Source organism: Temnothorax longispinosus, chromosome 5, assembly GCF_030848805.1.
Source record: "Temnothorax longispinosus isolate EJ_2023e chromosome 5, Tlon_JGU_v1, whole genome shotgun sequence".
NCBI classification, from domain to species: domain Eukaryota; kingdom Metazoa; phylum Arthropoda; class Insecta; order Hymenoptera; family Formicidae; genus Temnothorax; species Temnothorax longispinosus.
Genome location: NC_092362.1, coordinates 2,445,506 through 2,466,129, shown reverse-complemented (window position 1 = coordinate 2,466,129; position 20,624 = coordinate 2,445,506). Strand labels below are relative to the sequence as shown.

General features: G+C 35.6%; 4 protein-coding genes across 8 annotated transcripts; 3 read left to right on the top strand and 1 right to left on the bottom strand.

Moving 5' to 3' along the window:
* Positions 1 to 6: 6 nt before the first annotated feature.
* Positions 7 to 6,533, top strand: LOC139812909 (longitudinals lacking protein, isoforms F/I/K/T-like). Its single transcript, XM_071778098.1, has 2 exons — positions 7 to 1,282; positions 3,035 to 6,533. Exon 2 carries the CDS (start codon positions 4,859 to 4,861, stop codon positions 5,201 to 5,203), a length of 345 nt encoding a protein of 114 aa, XP_071634199.1. The 5' UTR covers positions 7 to 1,282; positions 3,035 to 4,858; the 3' UTR covers positions 5,204 to 6,533.
* Positions 6,534 to 14,001: 7,468 nt separating this feature from the next.
* Positions 14,002 to 17,464, top strand: Cox11 (Cytochrome c oxidase copper chaperone COX11). 3 transcript variants are annotated; one of them, XM_071778096.1, is made up of 4 exons: positions 14,002 to 14,441; positions 14,588 to 14,911; positions 15,130 to 15,291; positions 17,335 to 17,464. In XM_071778096.1, the coding sequence occupies exons 1-3, from the start codon at positions 14,238 to 14,240 to the stop codon at positions 15,286 to 15,288; spliced, it is 687 nt and encodes a 228-aa protein (XP_071634197.1). In that variant the 5' UTR covers positions 14,002 to 14,237; the 3' UTR covers positions 15,289 to 15,291; positions 17,335 to 17,464. The 3 variants fall into 3 exon arrangements, with proteins under 3 accessions (XP_071634197.1, XP_071634195.1, XP_071634194.1); XM_071778094.1 differs by lacking the exon at positions 17,335 to 17,464 and adding an exon at positions 16,317 to 16,457; XM_071778093.1 differs by lacking the exon at positions 17,335 to 17,464 and having other exon boundaries at positions 15,130 to 15,344.
* LOC139812896 (tektin-3) lies at positions 15,349 to 19,424 on the bottom strand. Of its 3 annotated transcripts, none has more exons than XM_071778066.1 (9): positions 19,139 to 19,424; positions 17,534 to 17,679; positions 17,035 to 17,277; positions 16,729 to 16,961; positions 16,526 to 16,635; positions 16,292 to 16,440; positions 15,978 to 16,200; positions 15,764 to 15,918; positions 15,349 to 15,687 (listed from the first exon to the last, which is right to left on the bottom strand). In XM_071778066.1, exons 1-9 carry the CDS (start codon positions 19,181 to 19,183, stop codon positions 15,477 to 15,479), a joined length of 1,515 nt encoding a protein of 504 aa, XP_071634167.1. In that variant the 5' UTR covers positions 19,184 to 19,424; the 3' UTR covers positions 15,349 to 15,476. The 3 variants fall into 3 exon arrangements, with proteins under 3 accessions (XP_071634167.1, XP_071634168.1, XP_071634169.1); XM_071778067.1 differs by lacking the exon at positions 19,139 to 19,424 and adding an exon at positions 18,627 to 18,767; XM_071778068.1 differs by lacking the exon at positions 19,139 to 19,424 and adding an exon at positions 18,486 to 18,658.
* On the top strand, positions 18,058 to 20,568 carry Nubp1 (NUBP iron-sulfur cluster assembly factor 1). Its single transcript, XM_071778087.1, has 7 exons — positions 18,058 to 18,249; positions 18,666 to 18,907; positions 19,447 to 19,548; positions 19,633 to 19,723; positions 19,824 to 20,089; positions 20,163 to 20,349; positions 20,433 to 20,568. Exons 1-7 carry the CDS (start codon positions 18,219 to 18,221, stop codon positions 20,486 to 20,488), a joined length of 975 nt encoding a protein of 324 aa, XP_071634188.1. The 5' UTR covers positions 18,058 to 18,218; the 3' UTR covers positions 20,489 to 20,568.
* Positions 20,569 to 20,624: the final 56 nt, after the last annotated feature.

Sequence of the window (20,624 nt, the reverse complement as noted above, 5' to 3'; positions counted from 1 at the left end):
AACATACGTAATCAATTCTCCCTCGTAGGAGATGTTTCTTCGTTTTTAAATAAAATACATGTTAGATTTCTTACATTTTCCTACCATGTTTTTTTAATAATTATATTTCACGCCAAGTTGCACACTCAGCTTTTACTAGATAATTACATTAGATAATTGATGTCATGCAACATTAGTAAACGAGCACGTCAATACGAGTTGATTAATGTGAACTCGAAGTATTATCAATGTAATCAATTCTCCCACGACAAATACTTTTTATCGAATAGAAATAGAAATATTAGTTTTCCTTATTTTCTCTTGTCGCGATTATTCTAGAATTTATTATATTTTTGTGATTATCTTATCGTACTGACGAAACAACATGTACAAGCATCTTGTAGACACTATCTCGAAATAAAGCAATCCACGGAAAATACATTCTGATAAAGAGACTATTTCATTATAATTGATTTATTTTGCTACTTCTCTCTCTTAATCTGTTTCATATTATTATATTATCAGATTGTGTTTATATAATGACAAAACATTATCATGCAATATCAGCAATTGAATTTAAAAATATAAGATATTAGCAAAACGTATATTTATTTATTATGTAATTTGTTTCTTCGCGAATCTATCAATAAAGAAATATTATTTTTAAAAATAATGATTGAACATCATACTGCGTTCCTATTATGTTCCTGCTTTTATCTCATAAATGTTATACAATGTGTGACATCGCATTTATTATTCATACGAGGCTCTGCAATTTTGGAGTTGTCGTACTTTTCCAATTCAACGATGACAGCGTATTCGCGCGCGTGCGAATACGCTGTTATCGTTGAATTAGAATCCTCATTCTTTTCGAATGCATGCGCTTAATGCATAAGACTCTCCCCTTATAATTTCTTTCTCGTTTTCGCGAATTTTCAGATGGTCGAGACGTAAACTTAACGGACGTTTCTCTTTTCTTTTTTTTATAGATAACGATTGCCAGCTGTCCGATTGGTTAATTGAACCGTTCATAAAGGAAGAGCCCGATGAGAGCTGCTTCGAATTCGTGGCTGTCGATTACAACCAACAGTCTTCGGAGCATGAGAAAAAGCCGTTGAAGATTCTTACTCCGCTTACCTGCGAGGAATGCGGCAAGAGCTTCTCGAGGATCGATAGTCTCAAAAGACACAAAAAGCTATACTGTAAAACGAGATTCATGCGCCGCCCATTTCCGGTACAAACTCCGGCAGAAAGTCCGGCACAAGATTGAAGAAATCATTGTCTCTGCGCAATTACATAAAGAGTGCGTCATGCTCATGCGCATTATTTAGTTAAGAAGACAAACAATGTTCATACCGTATGCTAATATAAACGATCTATCGTGGATTTCTTTAAGTTTTTTTCTTATTTTGCGTGAAAAGACTCTCTCAGGGGAGAGACTACCTTCAAATAACATCGGATATTACTTGGAACTAGTTTACGCTAATTAATCCTTTGTGGGAGAAAACTCTGAAGGACGAAAGCATGAGCTTCATTGAAATATCTTTTGCACGTCTTAGAATTAGGGAAACTAGTATAGGAATTTGATTTATAGCAAAATGGAGTAAAGTAGTTTCATATAAAATATATTCTATTTTAGACCTGTCCAAGGGGAGGCTTCTTATCTCTTGTTGCAATCGCCAGGGCTAATAAATCGCTAATAAATCGTAGTTACATTGGCTGCGTTCAGCAGAGAAAGCTTTGCAACTGTTGTAAAATTCGTAATTTTGATTGGTGCATACTCTTAGTTTCGGCCAAAATTAAAAAAAAAAATACATCAATCAAATTCACAAATTTTACAACAGTTGCAAAGCAGTTTTCTCTGCTGAACGCTGCCATTGATCTAGTGCACGTTCTGTGTAGTATGCGCGAAAATTGGGCGTAATTTATTTAAATTATTTATCCGTTATATATATTGTATTGTCTCTCTCGCTTTCTCTCTCTTAACGAGAGGGGGAGTAGCTTTTGGACAGGCCTGTTCTATTTGCTAACTTTATATTATTTTGATTTGGTCAATTAAAAAAGAATCTTCATATTCGCGCTCTCTCTCTCTCTGTCTTAATTTATTTTTACTTATATGGATTCGATGTATTTATAATCTTTTTCTATATTCACGAGTTTGAAGTTGACTTAATCGTATCATGTTTATTGTTTCCGGGGGCGGAAAGGGATTCCAACAATTCACTTCGTATTTCTTTTAATTGCACAACCTTAAAAACTTTTCAACTTCTTATTGTATAAAACGAAGCCTAAATCGACCGCTTTCACGTGAAGTCTAATTGGCTTATTCCCAATTCAATGAAAATGATAAAATAACAAAAAGGGAGAAGCAGGTTTCAGTAATATTATTAAGTAGTAAATATAATTTGTATGTCCGAAATATATATATATATATATTTTAAGAGAATTAGCATTAAGTTTTGTTCTCAAGTAAAATGAACGAAAAATAAGTAAAAAAATTTAGATACACTTTTTTATTAAACTTATTTCTATACTTTTCTTTTCTTTATTCGTTTCCGCGATGATTTTGCAAAACGTAATTGTACAAAATTTAACAAACATGTACATGTATTTTGTAATTCTCAATAAAAATAAATTAGTTCGTAACGTGTGTATATCCTTGTAAACTAATATAATATGTTCATGCATCATTACTTATCTAATTAATAAATACCTGCAAATTTTGAAAAAGTAAATTTCTTATTAAACTTTTAAACGCGAACCTTTTATTATCCTAACAAAATCTTCAAAAAAAAAACATCTTTGTGATTAATAATTGAAGTTTCCGAGAGCGTTTTCTCGCCCCTCTCCCTTCTCTTTTATCTCTCTTTCTCTCCCCGTTTTCTCTTTAGCTCCTTTATGATTCTACAACTTTCCACTTTATGATTATCAAACTCGAGATCAGAAGGTAATTTAAATTATGCATGCTGCTGGCTTCACGCTGCTCGCTTGCCAGTCGCCCTGCACGTCTTGCCACGTATTCTCGCTTTTTAACGGGCTAACGGTGTCTTTACAGACGAGAATGAGCAGTGTATCGTGAAGAGCACTGACGAGGAACCGGAAGTCTGCGAGGTGCCCTTTCATGGCCAGCTTAACTATCTGCTCTGTGACTCGCCGATCCTGAATAGCGTGGAGGCAAACGTGGTCCAGAAAAACGCCAAGTCCTGCCAGCAATTTCGTTGCGACGGCTGTGGCAGAGCGTACACGAGGGTTGACAGCCTGAAACGTCATCAGCAGAAGTGCGACGAGTATCTGGCGTCGTTCCAGGATCGGCAGGAGGCACTGGAGAGGCTTCAGCAACAGGAATACTATTGTAACCAATGCGGCAAATCGTACAGAAGGCAAGATACTCTGCGCCGGCATCAGCGACAAGTGTGCGGTGACAAAGAGAGCAACAATTCTTCAAAAGTAGATAAGATGAGCTTATAAAGAACAAATCTGATCGCGATATCGGTCAGTTTTAGAGAATAGAAAGTTAGAGTGTCAGTTACGATGAGATAAAATGATATGACTCTGTGAACGGATTCTGAACTAATTCTTGCTAAAACTGTCGATAAAAGTGTCAGCTAATTTATTATAGTTTAAATGCGCTTTCAAAAGAGTTACACTGATGTAGCATATTAAATGACTGATTTCCTCGTAATCGAATTGTAGCGGATTATTAATTGCGCGATATTGACTCGCTTCATTAAGAATGTGAAACAATTCGAGATGGAGAGAAAAAAAGAGCGAGAGAGAGAGAGAGAGAGAGAGAGAGAGAGAGAGAGAGAGAGAGAGAGAGAGAGCGAGCTCTATGTGTTTTATTGTATACAGTCGATGAGAGATTTAGCTTCATATTCTATATAAATTTTATTAGATATCTAATGACATTTACGAGATAAGCACAAGATCCAAAAAAATAATGCATGTAAATAAATCTCTATATTATTCTCATGCGCGATAAAAAAAAGTCTAAATATTTATATAGATTTCGTCCAGCTTTTCGGCAATCACTGCCAATGCAAATTAATAAGAATTATTAGAATTTCTTTTACCTCACATAAATTATATATATATCTCATATTAAATATCGCCAGCAAATTTTTCCTTTTAAGCAGCGATTATAAGTCTCTTGTCAGACAATATAAGATCAAAATAATGTAAGTTATATGGATGTAAGTTATACGGATATACTTTATTTTATGTATTTTACTTCTACGCATAATTAAGTTTTTTTTACAAAGACATTATAAATATAAGGATAAAAATCATGGATATGTACACATGAAAAGAACGATTGTCAAATTTAATTTCTTTGGAATAATCGCGACAATAATATCTGTGTAACAAATAAATGATTATTTAAATGTCGAAAACAGTGATGCCGCTTTTCCTGTGTGCTTCGATCTCAAGCGTGAAATAACGATTATATAGAAACTCGATTACAAATTGAAACGCTATCGATTAAATTGAATAAATTGAAAGTACCATTGACACACAATTTCTGTCGTAAAAATATTATTCTTCATCCACGCATAGAGAATTAATGAGATAATTATTATGGGAATAACTCGTTCCATAATTTCGAATTCTACATTACAGAACAAATTACTAAAGCGTTTTCGTCAGCGTAACAAAGATGCCCTTATCTACCTCGATTATCTACCTCGAGCTTCTTGATAACGTTGCATGCCGTTCACTCGCACTTGGCCTCGATATCAAATCGAATGGCCGCGACGCGACGCGATCTCTTGGTATCTTCGACCTTGTTTTAAAGGATTCGGACGTCACCTAATCTCCGGCGCTCTGCTTTATTGCCGCAGGAGAGGACCTGCAGCTGGAGGAATACGACGCCCTGTGGATGCTGGAGCGGAAGGCGCGCAGCATCGGCCAGGACAGCCAGGAGTCCCTTCCGTTCCCGAGCAAGTCGTACTCGCCGTCGAAGATGCACGACACTTTAGGGCCCGGCGGCGATTATTCGGCTGTCCCGGTGTACGGCGGGGACTCCTACGCGCCGATGCTACAGACCCACTACGTTTGCACCAATTGCGGCAAGAAATACAAATGGCTGGACAGCCTAAAGAGGCACCAGAGAGTGGACTGCGGCAACAAGGAGAAGAAGTTCTCCTGTCACGCGTGCGATCGGAAGTTCAAGTATCGATACGAATTACGGAACCATATCACCGCGCATCACCGGGGCGGGTGATTTTTCTCTATATATGGACGTGTGATTTTTTCGAAGGAAAAAAGTTCGCGAATTAAAAGAACGTGACCTGATTTAAGCTCTGTGAGTCGTGGCGTCTCGTAACGGACGGTCAAAATATTTGTGATCAAAGCTCGATTTATCAGCAATATGTCGTCAAAGATAGATTTTTCGAAAAATGACATTTGCTCTCGAGGACATTTTCCGTTTGTAAGTTAGATGATGATAAGGAAATATATTAGAAATTATTTATTTATTAACGATTCGTTACGAGAACGGACATTATGATCTCTCGTCTTATTGTGTTCCACAAAAAGTCAAATGTAATGAAATAATTAGGAATCATTACAAGTTATTTCTATATTGAACTTGCTTTAAATTTTTCCAATATTATATCTTATTCATTATTGAAATTTAAAATTTATTAAAAGTTATAAGATTTGGTTTAGTTTCTGAAAACTGCGAAACAATAAGTTATTATTTTGTGCTTTATCATTTAATATACGTTAAAAATACTATTAGTATATATGTTAATTATTAATTATTATAGATTAAAATATGGTCTAATTAACAAGTAATAAAGTTATGAATATAAAAATTATACCAGATATAATTTTTGAAAGAAATATTCTTCTACTTCTCCCATAATACTTTTAGCGACAATAATCGGAACTTTATTATATATTTTCCAAGTTTTCTATTATCGTAATTTAACTCTCTCATTTATTGTTTGTTGTAATTAGTCACAGTAATTTCGTATCTGATATCTTATCGATAAACTTTATTTACATTGATCTTGTTACAAACATTTTATAATCAGAACGAAACGGATTAATTAAATTTTAATTACATGTTCCGTTATATACTCGACCGACGTAATAAAATTTGTAATTTCCATTAACATTTTCATGTGTAGTGCGAATAATGCCAGCAGGCGAAGGAAAATAATTTTAACGTGAAAAGAAAATGTAATTCCGTCTACATTAGATGTATCGAAATCGCGTTCCAAGAAAAAGAGAACAACTTTTCTCCCTCCTCTTGCGCAAAAGAGATCCTACAATCCCGTGAAAAATCCCAGACATCGAGGGCGCCTTGTTAGTCGCTTTTATGGTGAATGGCTACGTGTAACTCAACTCATGCTGTGTATGTCCGTGTCTTTGTCGTGATCCCGTGATAATTCCTTCTAAGCTAAATCGTGGTCGCCAATCCCTACGGCGAAAGGGCGCGACGATCTCTAGCGAAGCTGTACTGACTCTCTTGTGTGTTTTCTAGAGCGGAAGTACTCGCCAATCGAATGGTACTATCGGTACCAGACGCTGTATCTACAACTGATGGCGGAGAACCAATTGACGAAGGAGACGACCACGAGAACGGCAGCTAATCTGACGAGCGTCTGTCCCGGTAACGTCGCCGTCGAGAAGATGCAAAACGACCAACCGCTGACGGAAGTCAATAGCAACCAGGTAACCGCGGCGGGTAATCGCGACCACTATTGTCCGCGTTGCGGTAACGCCTACACGAGGCCGCACTCGCTGAACAGACACATGAGATTCGAGTGCGGCGTGGAGCCGCAATTCGAATGTCCCATCTGCCACAAGAAGTCGAAGCACAAGCATAATCTGCTATTACATATGAGAATTCATCAGAAGCCTTGAGACCGCTCGCTGCCATTGAATGTTACGCGGGGAGAACGCGCTGTTAAAGTTTTCGTGAACTTTCAAAACGGTACAAAAATCACGCGCGGTTTGAAATACGTTTGTCGAATTGAATCAAGACTCAGGACTCTCTGGGCGGTATTCATAGTCGGATTTTATTTCGAGACCGTCTTAAGTAATATCTTAAGATGCTAATACGGTCATTTCATTGGCTGAACGGAGTCTTAAGACTGCTTTTGACCGGACTTAAGACGATATTAAATATAAGATCTGACTATGAATACCGGCCTAAGATTCTAACAGACTGATTCTTTTTTTTTTGTTGAATAGTTTGTTCACTAAGCTATTTGTGGATACTATGTCTCAAAAGAATTATAAACTTTTTGGGCTTAATGTTACTTTTAATTCTGCTAGTTTCTTTGGACTTTGAGAAGAAAAAGCATCCTGTTCGTTTCTCTTACGCGTAAACATCACTTTGTGATTAATTATGGACAATAAACATTCAGAAAATGCAAATATATACAACTATAGAGTTAACCGATGACTCATATAATAAATACAATTGATTTGTATCAACACAAAGAAAACAGCACGATTAAGCTTTATTCATAGATCTTAATTGAGTTATTCTTCATTAATTGAGGAGAGAGTTATATAATATAAATACAATATTAAGTATTTTAAGTGCAAGTACACTTTAAGGATGTATTTGACTCGTATATAGCAAAGTTGTCTAACTTGTGATGTCACACAAACGAGCGACCAATTAATTAAACAGCTTTGATATATAATTACGAAGTCTCCCAAAGAGTATGTAAGATAGAATATACTTATGTATAAGAATACGTAAGATCAAGACCTGTGCCTGATCTATCTAAAGGAACGTTAACGTATTATTTTAGATATTCTCAGTCTAAACTGCCAAAAGTTGCGAGAAATAGTTACAAGGAATTCTTATTAAGGCGAAACCCCTGACTTTAGTCTCTGTTTTACAAAATAATAACAAAGTTACTACAAAGATTAGTAAACAAGATGCCTTTTTGTTGGCTGTTCTAATTAGGTTTGCAATATTTCGAGCGCAATTATGATATCTAATCAAATCGTTATAATTAACGAACGATTCCATAAACGTAAGACTCAATATCAGTAAGATTATTGGTATCGTTGAAGCCAGTAATTTTTATGTACGTGTGTTCAAACTTTACCATTAGTTTTTAAATCCTGCAGACATATATATATATATATATATATATATATATATATATATATATATATATATATATATATTATATATATATATAAATTGTATAGTATATATGTGTATATAGTTAAATATTCTACAAATTATTTATATTAAATGAGATTCATGTAAATCTTTAGTTATTAATTGATTAAGTATTAATTCATTAATTTTAATCAATTAATTGTATGTTAAATGAGTCAAATTAATTATATATTTTTTGTTTTTGTTAAATTTATTATTAGCGGTATCGCGGAGCAAATTTTACATTATCGTTTATAGACTGATCCACTGCCATAATGATTTTCTATCCAAGCAATTTTTATTGTCTCAACGGCAGACTGAATAATGTTCAAACTTAGACTGCGTTTCTGCCATTAAACATAGCGTTAAGTCTATTATAGTTAAATACAGATGGTAATAAACTGGTAAATAACTTAATCCATTGTATATAAGACGTCTACGAGAAAAATGCATACGTATCTCGCGTGAAAATCAAATTAAATTAAATTAAATTAATTTAAATTAATTTTTCAGAAGAAACGCAATGCTTGTCTTCGAGACGTCTTATATATCTGCTCACATATATTTCTGGTCTGTTTGCCAAGAATGAAAACAATTACTTTAGAGTGTTAAAGTCCTCTTTCTATAATCAGAAATAAACTGTGATTGTCAAATGCGCAAAATGCTAGTGCAACTATAACGTATGTAATGTATACGAGTGAAAAATTATTATTATTAGTTTATAGAAAATGCGAGATATAATAACAAAAATTTATGCTGTGTATTTCCATTGCGTGTTGAGTGCGACAGTAGACAGTGATAAGCATAGGCGCCTATATTTTTAGAATTAGTAAGGAAATAAATAGCAGTGCCAACGAAACGAATAGTCTGAACAATACATATGTATGTATATATATATCATATAAATAATAATATACATTATATATACATATACATATAATTCGACAGAGATTCTATAAATTTACGTAGGGGAGAGTCTGTAACATGCAACGCGCCTTTGCACGTAACAAGCTCTGTTTGTCAGATATACCCGCATAAAGACTTAAAATTTATGTACAAATGCGGGTATATATAAACATGTTTACATTAATTATTATGTAACTGCAGTAAAAATAAACACGCATATTTTGTAATCCACAGAATTTTGTTAATATTTAGATATGGCCCTACACACTAACTTCCTATTGCATTTTATTATTATTCGATAACGATACGAATGTTCAAATGTCAATCTTCGAACTTTTTCACGAATTAGTTGCTAATGCGTGATTTTTTGCGAGACCTTTCTAGAGTAATTTACGATAGTTCGATCAATACTGTCAATCATGTCATTATTATATTTTTTTAACATTTATTATTGTGCGTATTATACATAAAAATAAGACGTAGATAATTGTTAAATGCATGTAGCAGTAATATTTTAAATCGGAGATGGACAAAACTCACGGTTGATACTGAAAAAAATATTTAAAATATATATTACATAAAGAACCGTATATTTTCATATTTTAAAAACGTAACGAACAGGCATTAAGTTTCTTTTTTACAAAATGTACAAGATAAAAATAAATAAAACAATAATAAAACTATTGCAGGATATAACAAATAAATTCCGATAATCGTTTGTCTATCCCCGATATAGATCATATAGGAAATTATATCTGTTGCAGAGATAAGTTTTTGTTGTGAAAATGCGATGCGTAGCACAATACAGTTTATCACACACAAAATTATCAAAAGATCACAATTTATGGAGAACCACCCGCTTCGCAAATGCATGTAGTTTAGAGATTAGAAGTTGCGAGAGACGCCGCGATGCAGGACTAAGCGTGCGTATACAAGAACGAGGAGTGAGATCTTACTCAAAAAGAGAAGTCTGTGTGATGAACGCCCTGACTTGCGGCATGACTTGCTATACGTATACTCGATGTTTTCGTTATTTAGCCGCCTAACGCTTCTAATTTTCATATACGTTCGCTCGCGAAAGCACGCGAGAGAGAAAGAGAGTGACTGCGTGTATGTCTTATTGTATCCTTTCCGACGAATGTTTCAGTTTGGAAGCGATTGAAGGACGCGGAGGACGGGCCGCCGTTTCTTTGCCCGAAATGCGGCCGCACTTACTCGCACAAGTGCAACCTGACGAGGCATTTGCGCCTCGAGTGCGGGGTCGGGCCAAGATTTCAGTGCGGGAATTGCAAGAAGCGATTCAAGCACCGTCACCACCTGCGGGACCATCAGAGGATCCACCTCTACGCCAATTGCGGCTACGAATCGCGCAACTGAGAACGTCACCCTTCCAACGAAAAATCGCTCGCGCCTCCAACCCCTTTTATCCGGTCACTTTATTTGTCTATTCGATCGTACGTGCGTTTATCGAATTATTTATTCGCCGGTCGGTCGACAGCGACGCAATCTGTGATCCTTTGAGTACCAAAAAGTACTGAAAGCTATATTATTTACCGTACTTCCGCGCTGTAAGGTTGTCTAATGGAATGGTGCAATTTTAGAAATATATTGCTTATGACTCTTTAAACGTAATGTAATTTTGTTAGGCATATATGTTCGTTATACATAAAAATTTCGAGCTAAAGCATTTTGCGGTAGTAGCAGGATTGCGAAAGAACTTGGTACTTTGCGTTAACTTGAATATTATTCTGCAAAGCGTAAGCGACATTGTAAGCTATCGACGACGGAGGAATCTAATCTCTCGAATTCAAAGTACCTAAACTCCATTGTGAGACTCACCAAAAACGTTGACCTAGAAATATGTAATTGCACGATTTGAGAAATAAATAGCAAACACCAATAGTGCAAAGAAAGAAAAACGCCATTAGGAATATTTCACAGCACGTATACTTAAGTATCGCTATTAGGATTAACTATTTAGTCTATAGTGCCAGAACCATGACCTTTTGAAAACGCTAAGGGTATTGCGGAACATTTAACACAGATGTAAATGAAGAATAGCTTTGGAAATTACTGTATTTTCGATGTTCGCGACGCGTATAATTATCGAACTCGTGCCAAAGGAAGTAGTAATTTATAGCGGGTTTTATATGATGCGGTGTGTCCAAGTGCTTGGATGCAAATGCTCGTCGTGTAACAGCCACAGTTAGATACAAAAAGTGTCCGACACAACAACGAGTTGCAATGGTGCATCCGTAAATTTAGATATTTACCATACCGAATGTATATAAAAACAGATGGCCGTAATTAAATCCGTCTCAACTTTTGGGAGGAAAACTCCATGTAATAATTAAATGTGGAGAGGTTGGCCCGTTACGACATTATTATAGAGAAACAAAATTCATGGAAACGAGATTGTAAGACGATTTGTTTTAAAGCTGCTTCTCTTCTTTATTCTACACTGAGAAAAAATTTTTCTGCATTTTAGTAAATATTAGTTTGCATACAACTGTGACTCTATTTATTAAAATAAAGAAAATTTACCTTTTTATTAGTATATTTTTTCTCACAAAAATACACATACTATAATAAAAAGGAAAATTTTCTTCATTTTAGTAAATGGAGTCACAGTTGTATGCAACTATTTACTAAAATGCAGAAAATTTTTTCTCAGTGTACTAACTTTGCATTTAATTCAGAAATTTTTTATTATACAATTTCTTATAATATTGCATCTTATTAATTTTTTATACAAAAAGCAGTTTGAACATTTATTTGTTTATTTTACTCCGTTAACGAAGAATAAAATGAATAAATAAATCGTATCGTTGCGCTTTTCCATGAATTTTGTACTCTAACGGGCCAGAATAATCGATGCAGAAAGTACATCATTAGAAAACGATTGCAAATACCTCTTGATCGTGCCAAATATACGCTCTAGTCCTTACGTTTGAGATTTCGAGTATTATAGTTTTTCAATAAAATAAGTGAGATACGCGATATACTTATAATGTGTAACACATTTATAATAATCCTAAAGAACCTAGCTTTTAATTAGATATTCTCGAATGATTAAACAGTTATATGCTTTGTGTGATTGTATAATCGCCAACGTCTCTCGATGTACGGTTTACCAAAAATCCAGGAAAAGAAAACAGTTAAGAAAACTTTGGTTAAAATCATAGAAACATTTTTAAGCGGGCATTTTTAAATGCTTTTTTTCATCGAGAACGGTGTTTGCGTTGTACGTAATACGATATATGAAAGTTCTGTAAAATAATATTAAGCCCACGAAAAGCATTTATCGTTAAGTTTTTATGGTACATCCCGTAAATTATATTTTACGGACTGAAACTATCTGTCGCGCGATTATTAATTCTTCCTATTTGCAGAATATATAATTTATAATATAATAATCGTTACCCCTTAACTATATATTCTTGATTTTTTGCAATTTGCTCGATTTGTGCAGTTTCCTGCGTTCTAAATTGTGTCTCTTAATCTTTCATTTGCTTTACGTATTAAATGCGCGATTAAAAACAATCTATTTTTTATAAATAAATATGGAATGAAATTTTGGTAAAATTCATTAAAGTTTACAACACGCACGTTACTCGATTTAGTAATATAAAATTTAATTGCTTTTAAATTTATTTTTCGAGAAATAGTTGTACTAGTTAAGGGTTACGATCCTGAACTCGATTTCCTGATAGGAAATTGATTGTTATCACAAATGTAATCTATATTGCATCACCAACATGGTTGTTGGAAAGAAATTACAAATCGAATTTCACAAAAAGCATATGTACGAAATAAATTTACTTTTTATGAACACTTAACTGCATAGTCTCATTGTCAGTTCACTACCTCGAGCCATCCCACACGACGGTTCCAGTCGGATCTCTTCGGGCTCATCCAGGTTTGGTATCTGCGCATTTTTAAATATTTATATGTAAATATAAATTTTATTCCATTTTTTCTAAATTTGTACGGTAGCATTACTATCGGGTTTTCCTATCTTTTTTACGTTATAACAAACAATAGTTAAGCAACAGTAAACATAAAAGTAAAAGAAAGCGGGTTATATATATATTTTTTTTTGCATATTCAGCTTTAAATATGGGATACAATAAATATATTTGACTCTACATCGCATCGAAAAAAAGAGAAGAAAGTACATATAATTCGACGATAGTTGCCTAATACGCATATTTTCATGCTTTACTCTCAATATGCAATCAAAGTCCTGGATATAATAACGAATGATTCTTATAATTGTAGCGATTTTGTGCTTCTAATCGATAATACAACTATAAATAGTGATAATGGCCGGTGTGAGAAACAATAGCGATTATTGCTAATTTCCATCGTAGGCATACACGGGATATCGCTCAATTTGCCAGCATAATCCATTTATGAAAAAATCCGTCGCGCGAGTAACACTACGATCGCACGAAGCTCGAAACTGTCGCACGCTCCGCGACTCGACAACACGAAAAAACCGTATCCAGTGACGAATTTTCCACTAAGCGTAACTCGAAAGCGTGCAAAGATACTTTCTTTCAGTTAATTATATGCGCGATCGTGTAAAGTACATTCATAAAGATGAAAAAAAGAGGAAAAGGCGTCGGACGTAAATCGACGACTTTTAGGTGTGAAACGCGCCTATATAAATTTATTTCACAGAGCGCTGAATATTTCGAGACTAGTGTTCCATAACGAGCTTAACGTACTGTAATCGTTGATTTCTCAAAGGAAGGCATTTCGGGACGCTGTGTGAGACAGAATCGAAGACAGCTTGGACGCCTTGGCGACATAAGCGTGTTACTCGTTGGATACACATTCGCGTACTACATACATGGCTACGTAGTTCAACGGTAGACGTTTTGCGCGCATGGAGGCGCCAGTTGACGGCCACTCAAAACGCGGGCAGCGGGCACATGTTCACTTTCAGATCGGGCAATATGGAGTCTCGCATGGCGCGCGGCGGTGCATGCTGTCATACCCAAGATTTTATCAGAGCCTGGAAGTGTCAATCGGACACGCATGTATCGCCGGGAAAACTGTTCTCGTTTCCCCATTCTTTGACGTCGTCATGGTCCCGGGGAGAGTTTAATTTCAAACGGCGCGATACATCAAAGTTCAGCCGCGTTTAGGTTAGTCGTCGGCTCCCTTGGATTTGACGGGACAGCGGTGGAGAAATTCGCGAGAGATGTACCTCAACGTTTGCCGACTGTCGACGCGAGCCTGCGCGAGGCAGATATACACCTGCGTGTCGCGAAATTTAATGAAAGACCATTCTGACGGCGTGTTAAAAAAGAAATTGCGCTCCACTGCCTTTTACTGGGCCGGAGTCGGAGTTCTGGTAGTTGGTTTAAGTTACTCCGCGGTGCCTTTGTACAGAATGTTCTGCCAGGTGCGATTCTTCTCTCTATTTTATGCCTTAACTTGAGTTCGGTCTCATCTGACATCAATAAATTCAATGTCGTTTATATATGACACAATGTCAGTATCAATACACGTGGATCTGTTCTTCATCGAGTTTTTCCTTTTGTTCTACAGTCATATAGTTACGGCGGAACAGTATCGACCGGTCATGACGCTAGTAAAGTGACCGCGATGTCACCTGTCAAAAGCAGAAAGATCAAGATTAAGTTCAATGCCGATGTGGCGTCGTCGATGCAGTGGAACTTCAAGCCGCAGCAGAGGGAGATTACGGTTATTCCTGGAGAGACGGCTTTGGCGTTTTACACAGCCACAAATCCGACGAACAACCAGATTGTAGGAATATCCACGTATAACGTTTTACCTTTCGAAGTAGGACAGTACTTCAATAAAATACAATGCTTCTGTTTCGAGGAACAGATGCTTAACCCGCACGAACAAGTAAGTTGATAATATATAGAATAATAATTCGAAAGTGAAAGTCGAGCTTTTTATGTATTCAACGACAGTTGTAGTTATATTTTCTTTGTACCAGTTTCTATTCTGAAATAGAAAGCAAAGATACAAATACTGAACATTTGTATAATCTATACAAATCTGTATAATCTATACAATTGAATTAGGCAGTGCAGTATAACTTATATTTCTTATGTATCAAGGTTGACATGCCGGTGTTCTTCTACATTGATCCGGAATTCGTGGAGGATCCGAAGATGGAGTTTGTTGACGAGATAGTTCTCTCTTATACATTTTTCGAGGCCAAACCGGGATTTAATCTGCCTGTACCGAGTTACGCCAGAGGCCATTTAACAAAGTAAAACGTAATTATCCCTAGTAGTTACAATTGTACAAATGAATAAATATATAATATATATATATTTTTCAAACTCGCTTCGAATTGTGGAAATATCACGTAGCCTAAATTCCTTTAGGAGTGCATTCCAAATGACGGGACTGAACATTCCCATAAACGGCAGTGTATAGAGGATCAACAGAGAATATACTTTTAAAATCTAAACAATGCATTAACAGGATACGCGCGTCTAAGACCGCAAACCTTTTCTTTGTCAATGTATATCGCGTCGATTTTAAGGGCGAGATCGTGTTCGAGCATAGTTCGAGTTCGCAGCAATTTTTGATGTTGATTCTCGAGTTCTTTCAGCGCCTTGTGCATTCGCTCGAGTTGATGATTTATTTCGTCGATCTCTTTCTGAAGGCTGAAATATAAATATAGTGTTTTCAAATAACGTCTCATCTATGGCGGCTACTGGCACATTATAAAGCTATATATACCTCGCATAAGCGTAATCGCGACATAATTCCATATCGGGACGATGCATCCTCGCCTCCATCCTCGTATGTGCGACTTTAGTCGCGTAACTCTTGTCCGCGATAGCTTTACGCATTAACTCCAAATTTTTCTCAACGCCGAATATTTCCTGTTGCACCTGTAATATTTCACAACTCGCATTTACTCCGAAAAGGCTGCGCGTATAACGTTTTATACCTTTTGCAAATGCTGTTGGAGCTTGTTCTTAGCCTCAAGTAACTCTGACGATCTATGGGTTAAAGCGTTATTGGTGTTACTCCAAGTGTTCCACATTTCCTGAGCAACTTTGTTGACAAGACTTTCGGCAGTGGTGCGTAATTGACAGGACTTGTTCCGTTCCGTTTGAGATCTTTGCACTATCCTATTCACCGCATCCGCCCAGGTTTCTTGTTCTGAAACACTAAGAACAAGATAACGGTTAAATATAATTATTATTAAAGATAAATATAATAATTATATTAAAAATTATACAAATACTGTGATTAAATTACCATGGATCGTATTTCTCAATTCCAGAATAATATTGTAATCCTTGAGTGTGATTGTTCAGTTGGTGACAAACAGCGTCTATGCCCAGGGCGCTCTCCTTATTCTTTAAATCCAACTCTAGTTGATTCTGCGAAGCCCTGCAATTTCGTAACTATAAACAGAATAATATTAATTATTTAATTACGTCGAGTAGCTGTAGGAATTTCACTATCATATCAAATTAAGGTACATCTTACCTGATCCTTGCATTTGTCCAAGCAGGCTTCTAATTTTTTCTGGTTTGTCCGCAAGTTTTGTACTTCTCGCAGTAAACACTTTTCCGACTCGTCATGTACTAATTCTGTACCTAAAGAAAAATGTAAGATTATTTATTGTATAACTTTACACTATCGGAAATATGAAATACAAGTTAGAAATAGTTTTGCGATATCCTGCAGACCTTTTCTAGCCTCCCTGTGATACAGACACTCCTCTGCAATACGCAAAGGTCCTTCGATATCTCGTGCTGCTTTTTCTAGGACACTACGGCAATCGTGGAGTCTCTCGATTTCATGAAGCATTCTCTCCAGCTCCGCTGCCACCTCGTTACGCCAAAAAGTAATGTCGTTTATCCTTTCGCCGAGTCTTCGGCTGGTATCGTACTGACCATGCTGTATCTTCTCCTCGGCATCTCTGAAAAATATTTTGACTATAATATCCATATACGTGACATAATTTAAAAATTGTTCCCAGGAAGCTGTTGCACCTGATAACTCTCAGAGCATCGTTTCGCATCCTCTCGGAATAATGCCTCTGCGAATCTGCCTCGTTGTAATATTTCACTTGTTTCTGAAACCATTCGTGCGGCGTGTATCTCGTGTAAAGGGCGGCTTGCGATGCGTGAACGGGATTACGTTGATATCCCGTGATCAGATTTGGAAATTTCAACGGCCGTGTACTCATCTTGTTACTCGCGTCCAGCGCGTAACTCGATATCGACTTTGTAGCTCTGCAAAAGAATAATAAATTAATTAAATGCTTATCCATGTCCAAATCTGTCTGCTAGGTATTTACTCAAGGGGAGGATAAGAATCTACCGAGAACCGGCGGAGATACGAATGTACAGAATAACATCAGTTTGTTAAATCAATATCATTTTATATAAAGGGCTCAAAGAACGACATCTCTACAGCTGTTGCCACAGCAGTGATGATAAAGCAAGTGAATTATAGTTAATCCCAAGAGAAAATATTGAACCTACTTACAACGGGATAACTTCTGTATTCTTGAATCCGACATTCGGTCTCCATGGCAGTAAATGGTGTGTACGAGTATAGTCACTTATACGAATCGGAAATATCGGTTCCATGTAAGATATTGAACCTCCGGCTATACTCCATGGTTGCAATTGCTAAAAAGTAAAATATATAGATGTAAAAAATAAAAGTAATTTTAATTGTTTTATCTGCTAAGAGTTTAAATAATAAATCTCACATCATAAATTTATTTAGTGTCATGTTCCTACTATAAAATTATTTTTATAACAAAAGTAATATTATTTGATTGAATCTTGAAAAAATGTAAGATACATTTTTTTTTAACTACACGTAATTATTTATTCCAAATGCAGATTATAAAATATAATTATTATAACGTAATGAAAAAGGCATTTATTATGCAATGCATCAGACATTATTTGTGTGATGAGGAGGATCATTAAAAAGAGTCATATTTTTCAAATATAGGTAAGATCAGGGAGTAAAAGATTTATAAAAGAAATTGAACTGTCTCTCTAATTGTGGTGGTAAAAAAATTTTCTTTGAAAGAAAAAATACAATAGTATGATATAACAGCAAAAATCTAATAGTACAAAATTCCGAAAAAAAAACAATTTTTTTATATTTTTATCAATATGTATTTGTATATCAGAAAAGAGTTAAATGATTCAACATGGCAGATGTACCTAGCGAAGCTCCCGAACGTGAGTATATACGAAATCTGATTTTGATCGATGTTGCAAGTAAATCGAATTAATTCAAGAGATGTAAACTCGATATTCATTAAGATCACGTAATCATTAATATATTATTTACATTAGATCACGTTTATAATGTGACGGATGTCAAATTGAAGGTTAGGTTAACTCAACACTTGTTTATTTTAATTTTGACACTTTTCTTCATATTATTTAGGAAGTATATAATCTTTACGTTTTACATTTAAAAAATATCAACTGGACAGTGTCTGACTAAAATAATATAATAAGCTGTCATTTTTATCATATTATCGCTGTTATCATGTGTGAATCATCATTTCTCTTTTTCTGCCAAATCATATCTATTACATATAGTTATTTACCAAGTGCTACAAATGCTAAGAGGCTTTTAAAATGTTTAGACTGTCCTGGGACCCAGAGTGAGAACGCTGGCAAAGCATCAGCTTGTGCGGGATGTCCGAATCAGTCGCTGTGCTCGTCCGGAACCACCAAGCAGCCAGATCCTGGCATCGCACTTGTGAAAGAAAGGCTATCTTCGGTGCGGAATAAGCTGCTAGTGCTTTCAGGAAAGGGTGGAGTAGGCAAGAGTACTGTGACGTCGTTGCTATCCAGGTGTCTTGCAGCAAATAATCCTGACAGAAATGTAAGCATGTAACTAATCGTAAATGAAAAGGAAATAATGCGTGCGTGATACAAATTTTGTTTGAAAATACTCAATTTCTTTACCTTTTTGCATCTAATTTTTCTTATACGTTACACACTATGCGTTATGCCATGCTAACAAAAATATAAATGCTGTATATTTTACTGTCATAAATATTCTCACACATGTGCGATAAAGTTAATGTAAAAGCAAGTTAATGTAATGACTCACTCTTCTGCCCATTCCAAGTACATCCATATGATTTTCAATGTACATGATGAATGCTCAGCCACTAGTTTGCAGGAAATAACCTTAGAAGGAGAATATCTATAGTCAACTAATGGCCTATGTATGTCGTATCAACCGGTGCCAGTCCTTTATTGATTACCAGACTTTTAGTGTTCTCATTCTCTTTCAGTATTTCAGTTCAATATAAATAAAGATATACAAGTGCAAAGTATAACTTAATTAAACTCTCTGTAATATATATATTAAAATTTGACAATTTACATTCTATTTCAAATCTTGTATCTTATTAGGTGGGAGTATTGGACATCGACATTTGCGGACCGTCTCAGCCACGAGTACTGGGAGTACTAGGGGAGCAAGTTCACCAAAGTGGATCAGGATGGTCCCCTGTAGTAAGTAAATTATGAGTAGAATTACTATGCTGAGATAAAAAAATAAGTTATTACATAACATTGCATATTATTATTTTGTTCTAGTATATCGAGGATAACTTGTCACTGATGTCGATTGGATTTTTGCTCAGCAGTCCAAGTGACGCAGTTATATGGAGAGGACCAAAGAAGAATGGTATGCTTTTAAGATCTCATCTTTTATATAGCTCTTATTTTATTGGTCTGTTATTTTTCTGTTATTATGTACGAATTTACACATATCTATATATATTCAGGTATGATCAGGCAGTTCTTGTCGGAAGTTGACTGGGGTAGGTTGGATTATCTCATTTTGGATACACCGCCTGGCACATCAGACGAACACTTGTCAGCTACATCATATCTCAAAGGAGCCGGTATTACGGGTGTCATAATTGTCACGACACCGCCGCAAGTTGCCCTCTTAGATGTCAGGAAGGAGATAGACTTCTGCCGAAAAGTGAACATTCCAATTTTGGGTGTGGTTGAGAACATGAGTATCTTCGTATGTCCTAAATGCAAGGTGAGAACGGTGATTGAGTGAGATGAAAGAGAAGAATGGACGAATATGACTAATAAAACGTATTTGCACACAGAATACCGCAGAAATATTCCCAGCTTCGTCAGGCGGTGCACGGGCGATGTCAAACGAATTAAATGTGGAATTCTTAGGCTCGATACCTCTAGACCCATTGCTAGCCAGATGTTGCGACGAGGGTAAAAATTTTCTGACGGAAATGCCAGATTCGCCAACCGTTAATGCTTTAAATGAAATTTGCAAGAGTAAGATTTTAACATATTTCGAGAATAAGAAAATATCTGAATGTCTTTTCATGAATTATAAAATAAAAAAAATTTGTTTTCAGGTATTGTTCGAAAGTGTGAAGAAGAGAAAGAGAACTGTCTCAATAATTCTCAATAATAATACCAAATACATCTTTTGTACAAAAATGTATACGTAAATGCGCCTGTATTGCTGATTAAATCTATAATAAAAAGATATACTCTGTTCCAATATAATTTTGCACTTTAAATCTTCGCGCTACTTTGATTAACTT

What these genes read in the sequence shown, in the direction of transcription:
- LOC139812909 (XM_071778098.1), top strand. Translation starts at nt 4,859, where the DNA reads ATGCTGGAGCGGAAGGCGCGCAGCATCGGCCAGGACAGCCAGGAGTCC.
- Cox11 (XM_071778096.1), top strand. Translation starts at nt 14,238, where the DNA reads ATGTACCTCAACGTTTGCCGACTGTCGACGCGAGCCTGCGCGAGGCAG. An exon ending in TGTACAGAATGTTCTGCCAG is followed by an intron (nt 14,442 to 14,587) that starts GTGCGATTCTTC and finishes TTTGTTCTACAG; the next exon opens with TCATATAGTTACGGCGGAAC. An exon ending in TGCTTAACCCGCACGAACAA is followed by an intron (nt 14,912 to 15,129) that starts GTAAGTTGATAA and finishes TTATGTATCAAG; the next exon opens with GTTGACATGCCGGTGTTCTT.
- Nubp1 (XM_071778087.1), top strand. Translation starts at nt 18,219, where the DNA reads ATGGCAGATGTACCTAGCGAAGCTCCCGAAC. An exon ending in ACCTAGCGAAGCTCCCGAAC is followed by an intron (nt 18,250 to 18,665) that starts GTGAGTATATAC and finishes TAAAATGTTTAG; the next exon opens with ACTGTCCTGGGACCCAGAGT. An exon ending in TTTAAATGAAATTTGCAAGA is followed by an intron (nt 20,350 to 20,432) that starts GTAAGATTTTAA and finishes ATTTGTTTTCAG; the next exon opens with GTATTGTTCGAAAGTGTGAA.
- LOC139812896 (XM_071778066.1), bottom strand. Translation starts at nt 19,183, where the DNA reads ATGTACATTGAAAATCATATGGATGTACTTGGAATGGGCAGAAGA. An exon ending in TCCAACAGCATTTGCAAAAG is followed by an intron (nt 15,919 to 15,977) that starts GTATAAAACGTT and finishes GAAATATTACAG; the next exon opens with GTGCAACAGGAAATATTCGG. An exon ending in CGCGATTACGCTTATGCGAG is followed by an intron (nt 15,688 to 15,763) that starts GTATATATAGCT and finishes TTTATATTTCAG; the next exon opens with CCTTCAGAAAGAGATCGACG.